This window comes from Malurus melanocephalus, unplaced genomic scaffold (genome assembly GCF_030028575.1).
Source record: "Malurus melanocephalus ecotype Western Australia unplaced genomic scaffold, MMel_1.1 scaffold_471, whole genome shotgun sequence".
Taxonomy (NCBI): domain Eukaryota; kingdom Metazoa; phylum Chordata; class Aves; order Passeriformes; family Maluridae; genus Malurus; species Malurus melanocephalus.
Genome location: NW_026623703.1, coordinates 185,346 through 191,807, shown reverse-complemented (window position 1 = coordinate 191,807; position 6,462 = coordinate 185,346). Strand labels below are relative to the sequence as shown.

At 38.7% G+C, this 6,462-nt stretch overlaps 1 protein-coding gene across 2 annotated transcripts in view; it reads right to left on the bottom strand.

Annotated features, from left to right (window-relative positions):
- Positions 1–6,462, bottom strand: part of CDR2 (cerebellar degeneration related protein 2) — a 98,877-nt gene that overhangs the window by 87,752 nt on the left and 4,663 nt on the right. For both annotated transcript variants that reach the window (XM_057380802.1, XM_057380800.1), the window contains exons 2-4: positions 5,450–5,562; positions 907–1,055; positions 580–744 (exon numbers count right to left, since the gene is read on the bottom strand). In XM_057380802.1, the coding sequence (XP_057236785.1) occupies positions 580–744; positions 907–1,055; positions 5,450–5,562 (427 nt within the window). The remainder of the gene's footprint in view (positions 1–579; positions 745–906; positions 1,056–5,449; positions 5,563–6,462) is intronic.

Below are 6,462 nucleotides of genomic sequence, written 5' to 3'. Positions count from 1 at the left end.
TTCAAGTTACAGACAAACTGATTGAATAATACAAGTTGAAATTATAATTTCAGTTTAAAAACACATTGCCTCCCTGTACCATGCAGTACTTTCTGACACTGATTTTTTCTACAGCACCCCAATCTAGTAAGTTTTGTCACGATTGTAGGAACAAACTGCATAATTGACAAAGCAATACTGTAGATTGGTATTTTCATAAGCCTTTGGCAACCAGAAGGATCCACTTATTTTGTGAACTGTCAAGGAGTAACAATATTCATTTACTGAGTTTGTTTTTCATATTATCTATGTGTTTGCTTTCATCTGACTGAAAACACTGGGTTGCAAATTACTGTAAGCTTTCTAAGCTACCACTGGGTATGGCTGGCTCTGGGGGAGAAAGTGGAGCACCAATAGTGGTGTGGTCTAGAAGTAGGCCAGAAGCAATGGGAGCACCACACAGTGCAGACACTTTGCTAGCTGTGAACATCAGATCATTTTTCTGCTAGCTTGTCTCGTACCTGTGCTTCTGTCTTAGTTTCTAAAGCTYTGCTTAAAATAGTTCCAGTGTTCTTTAGTATGAAAGGTAAAAAGTCTTACTGGCGGAGGTCATAGAGCTCCTTCAAACAGGAGAAACTGTGCATTGATCTCGGCTGCTCAGACCGCTCCTGGCTCGTCCGGCCTCGGCCAGGCTTTTTCAGCTCTTCCACTTGTCGTTGCAGGTCATCTATGTGTGTTTGTAGACTTTCAATAGTCTCTGTCAAGCTGAAAAGAGAAAAGACCTTTAAATAAAAYTCACCTTTCAATTTCCCAGTACTGTAGAACATCACTAGACAGACACAGCCACCCAATAACTACACAAACACACCTGGACTGCTCTGACTGATATTATCAGCTGGGGGGAGGGAATCTGTAAAAGTTTCATACCTTAATATCTTTTGTTGTGAAGCTCTACTCTCTGCAACCAGTTTTTGATTAGTGTCTTCCAGTTCTCTTGCTGTCACATCCAGCTGTTCATAGACTTTTGCATGCTGGTCATTCATCTGCCGCAACAGTTCCACTTGCTTCGTGAGGTACTGCAAGACAGTTCTGCTGTTACTGGCTTACACTTGAGGCATGAATTACAACTCCTGCTCTGCATCTTTATTCACTCACATTCAGAGAGAAATGAGTAAGTTTGAGAGATGAATTCCCATGTTTGCTTTGGTAAGCTGCAGAGACACCAGCAGTACCTCACTGCCAGCTCACCTTTGTCACGGATGTCACCCCAGGCTGATCAGCAGCCTTTTACCTGCARGAGCTGGGTTTGATGTGCCAGCTCTCTTTATCTGTGCCCACGCCTCCTGCATGGGCTGCACTGCAGTCAGCACTGACAGATTCACACTCCAACACAGCCCTTAACTCTCTGCTGTGTCCTGAAGGCTGCACTGGGCTCCAACAGGAATTTTCTGTATTGACCAGCAACTCTGTCAGCATTACAACTGAAACACTGGGTAGCACTATCAATAATTCAATGTATTTTCAGCTGACCTACGTTCTTCCAGTCTGAAGTAGCATTAAGTGCAGCACAACAGAATTTAGGTTGTGGTCACACTTAAGACAGTATGTGGGCTAATATGTGTCAGGAAGTATAATCAAATTATTGAATTCAAATCTTTAATTACTMACAAGGAACTATTCCAGCTACTGTAATCCCAAACAAAGGTCTCCTGACCTTTTTMAAAAAATTAAACTTCACATGAAGTATTCTCAATGTAATCCTCTTGGGTTTTACAATTAACCTCACAGACTGCTAAGTTTCCTGAATAATGTCAGAAAGCTTGGAATTCTTAGTCTAAGCAGTTAACAATCACCTAAAGCTCTTAATAAAAGTATCTYATTTTGTCCCACCTAGGACATGAACATTTGCAAGAGATCTTTTCTTTTTTTTTGAAATCAAACCCCCTAAATCTGAAATACTTTGTTCTTACATGGAATTTGTATTTTGCAATATATTTTGTATTACTACATATTACTTTCTTAAAAGTAAGCTTTGAGYAGGAACATCCAGCACACTCCTAGGCAGAATTACTTCTCTTTACATAGGCCTGTTACATACTCAAAACTTCTAATATTCTACTTAACCTTTTACCTCATTAAAAGATTGGTGGGTTTACATTTTAGGCAATTTAAGAACAGATAATAAGTTAATCTAGGACTAGTAACTGTCCATACAGACTTCTAGAAGATCAACATGATAGCTAGATCCTTTTGTAGCCTGTGCACACATGACAGAGGATTTACACAAAAATAGAACGTAGATTAGCAGTAGAATCTCAATGTGACCCATTTCAGATTAACTTTCCCTATTGGTTATAGCTGAAGGAAGGAGCTGGAGATCCTCAGACTTTCTTCAGGTGGYTAAGCACAGAACTCAAGGCTTTGGTGCCTGAAGAGATGTTGCCACTTATTACAATGGGCTTTTGCAGAAGCTGAGATGAATAGAAGGGATGAAGCACCGCTTCCTTCACCTCCATTCTTCAGGGCTGCTGTCCAGTTAGCCTGGTACAACCAGACCACCAGAAGATGATGCAATAAATACTTTAGAAGTTCATGCTTAATCCACATYCCCTACAACTGAGCACTGAACATGAAGCAGCACCTTGCATTCTACCACATGAAAAGTAGATAATGTCAGGATTTCCAATGTCTGAGTGCTGAGAGCAGATTCAGCTATGAATAAAGCTGCTGTTTCCCATTCAGCCTTTATTACATCCACAGTGATTAGTTAGTGGCCCACGTGTCAGCACAAAGGTCAGATATAATGATCCAAAGCTGTAAAATGCTTAATATGTTAGTATTTAATATATGAGATGTAATCTTAAGCACATCACGGCCTTTGACCCTTCCCTTTCAGTGCAGACARGGCAGTGCCATATTTCAGAATGATTTCTCAGACAGTTCTAGACTTTGSTATCTGTGAGATCTAAATTAATAGGAAAAAAACTCAGAAGATTTACATGGATAGACTACACTGAAAAAACTAGGACAAAAACTCAGTGRAGTAGCTACAGGAACAGCTAAAACATCACATGTAGCTTATGGAGACAAGCATTTAAAAATTGGGAAAAAATCAGAGACTGAATAAGCCAATTGCACATGTATGCTGTGCAATGGGGTGTCCTGTGATCCCACAAGAGACAGAAATACTGCTATGAAAATAATAAACTGAAGTGCTTTACCAGCTAAGCATTACACCTTGCATATGCAAATTCTATTCCCATTTGTCTCAGTGAATTCCTGTAACAATTCCTTCTGCCAGTAAGCCAATACTTTCAGTTCTTCAACTGGAGGGTTTCTCTGGGTGTTTGAACACGGGGTTCATTTTCCCTTTTCTACCCAAAATCCAAATGCAAGAGGAACTTCTTTGGAGGAAGAATAATTTTGTGTTACTATTACGCTTTTAAATGTTACTAGGGAAAGAGAAAAGATTGAGACTGGAGATAGAATTGAGACAACAGCATGTTACTACAGCAGATATAAATAAAGCCTTTAGCTCAACAAGCTGGGCAAACAAAGGTGCAGGTACTATCTATATGTCAGAAGCATTACAAAAACTGTTCTCCCACTCTCTCCCTCTCCTTTTGCAGGCAGCTAATAGGACAATCTAATATAAAGAGACTGAAGGCTTTGTCTGATACCTCTTCAAAAAGTATTATTACCCAAATCTTGGCAGAGCAAGACATTGAGAGAAAAAAATGAATCTTTCATGTCTGAGGCTGTCTGACCACACAAGTACTTGACCCTGCAACACAGCAACTATAGATTATTGCTGAAAGGACATTTGTGACACTTCCTGGAGCCAAAGCTCTTATGAAGTCAATAAACACTGAACCACCAGAACAGCTTAAGCAAATGAACTGGCTTAAACCAATAGGATATTGCATTCGTAACAGTACTAGACTATTCCTGTAAATAGTAATCATGTATTTTCCATATTTCAAGATAGTGTTAACRTACAACTGCTTGTTAAGTATCTACACTCAATGAGCCAGGAGAGATGCCCATCACAAAGTTCTGGTGTGTTATTTCAAAAGGTGTRGTGTAACTGTGTTAAACACTTTCTTAAACATGGCTGTTCATACAAATGTTGAACCTTGTGTACATTATTTGTATAGCACCTTGGCAGTGTTTGTTCCCTCTAGATCTTAAAATTGATCTTTATATAAAACTATTCAAGGCCATCAATCTCTGCATAAGCAAATACATCTTTTAACRCTGCAGCACTAATATAAATACCAGYCATTCCAACCACTGTATCCCAGAATGAATAGGAAAACAAAGATTACATTAATCACATAGTCATACAGTAGAAGAAAGAACCAATATATGAGGTACAAAACAAAAGTAACTTCTAAAAAACGCCCACAAATCACACCTGCACTCAGAAATTGCTCATCACTTACTAAAAATGCTGTGTTTGTGTTGACTACTTTAAAGACACCCATATATCTGTAAGTTTTAAGCTTAGGATTCTTTCAGTTACCTGTTGCCTCCACAATATTGAGTGTTTTCAGTTGTACAAAATGCACATCWCTAACTGGAAGTACTGCTAGCACAAAAGAACTCAGATTTTGTAGAAATCTGGTATGTACCAGTCACAGCCTGTTCCCTGTGATTCACACCAGAACCAAACTCAAATGCTGACTACATTTTCAATAAGTTGTCAGTCAGCAGAGTCCTGAATATTTAATAATTTAATTATTAGAGACCATGAATTGCCCTCTAATAGCTGAAAAGATCTCATTATGCTGACAAATGCTAGGTCTGCAAGAACACTGGCAATATTAAAAAAAAAGAAATGGCCAAAAATAGCCAGGGTTTTCCACTCTGTTACCTAAAGATGAGTGGTTTTGAAAGGATGGTTATGATTTTGGGCTTTTTTCCCTGGAAAATATGAAACAATATATGCACTATGGGCTATTTTTAGATACTACTGAAGTGGGATTTTTTTCCTCGTTTTTGTTGTTTGTTTGTTGGCTTCCTTTTGTCCTTGCAGTGTTCCTTTTACATTGAAATGGACTTTACCTCCCTTTATCACAGCTCAGTTTACTGGAAGTACATATCTTCAGATTTTACTTAAATCTCAATTTGTTCTTATCAGCATTTAAATTTTAGTGCTGTAATCATTAAAATTCTCATGTAGTATTTGTTTATGATACTTGTATCACAAGTATCTTTGCTGTAAATAACAAAAAAATTCCAGTCCTTTGTCATTAAACAAACCAAAAGCAACATGATAYTTACTGCCACAAAGCTTCTGGTAATCACAGAAACAGYTCTAAGTATGATCCACCTATACTGSYTSTCAGATTYTCAAAATAATAGAAGTGGTGAAAGATTGTYCAGTATTTTCCATCAGATCTCAAGGAATTCAGATCTTAACTTAATATGCTGTCTATGGCAGATCCAGATATTTTAGATATTTTACCTCTATCTCCTGCAGCTGCTCCTGGTTTGTTGCACACATTTGCTGTAAGGATTCTTCTAGTTCAGTRTTACGGTCCAGTAGTGTCTTCCCAAGTTCAGCAGCAAGGTGAAGATCTAAACAAAGAAAACACATTTGCACGTGAGAGAAACAATAACGTAATCTAGTTCTACAGCATGTTATCAAATACCTGAGGTATTTTCTTATTGCTGTTATAACTGCTCCAAGTTATCTTCAGTACCAAAATGGAAGCTATCTTATATTTAAGCAGAAGAGGGTATTTATCTACCCTCTATAAAGCAAGTCTAAGTCAGCCCTGAGACCCAGCAGACCCTCTCATGTCATGGAACTTCCTCCCTTCCTGCACAGGCCCTTCAGACACCACCAGCCATGTTCCCCTCCCGCAGGGTCCCAGTGCTGCACCAGCTCTGCCCCAGCTCTCTTGGCTGCCTCACCATCTTTACAGCACCCACAAGAATAAGCACAGCAGACCCTTTCAATGTTCATCAGGCTGGTGCTAGGCCAAAGCCAATGAACTCTTTATTTACTTGACTGTTTCTCCCCATTACCCCTTCACCAGAGTTCAGGTCACTCAGGATCAAAGGGCTAAATGAAAGTTTCAGATGCTTTTTATGGTAAACAATAATATCAAAAGACATAAAACTGATGGAGACTTGCAGCTATTCTGCTTTTCAAGCTCGTAAACCCAGGTGACAATAATTGTTTCATGTGCTCCAAAACATCACTTTAAATGTCATTTGTTCTCAGGCACTTAATCTCAATTTCACTTCAGTCATCTTCAATCACCTCCAGGGTGCAATGACTGTAGTTGCTGCAAATTAAGAAATAAGTCATCTGAACACTCAGCTCCTTTTGAGAGGGAAGCTTGATATTTGCTCAACATCATCAGAAGTGCTAGATATTCTGTATTATTATGTTTAAAGACAAGCRTAATTTAAAAGCTAACATAATGTGACAAAGTAATGAATCTTGGTGTTAGTGCTGAAATTGTAATT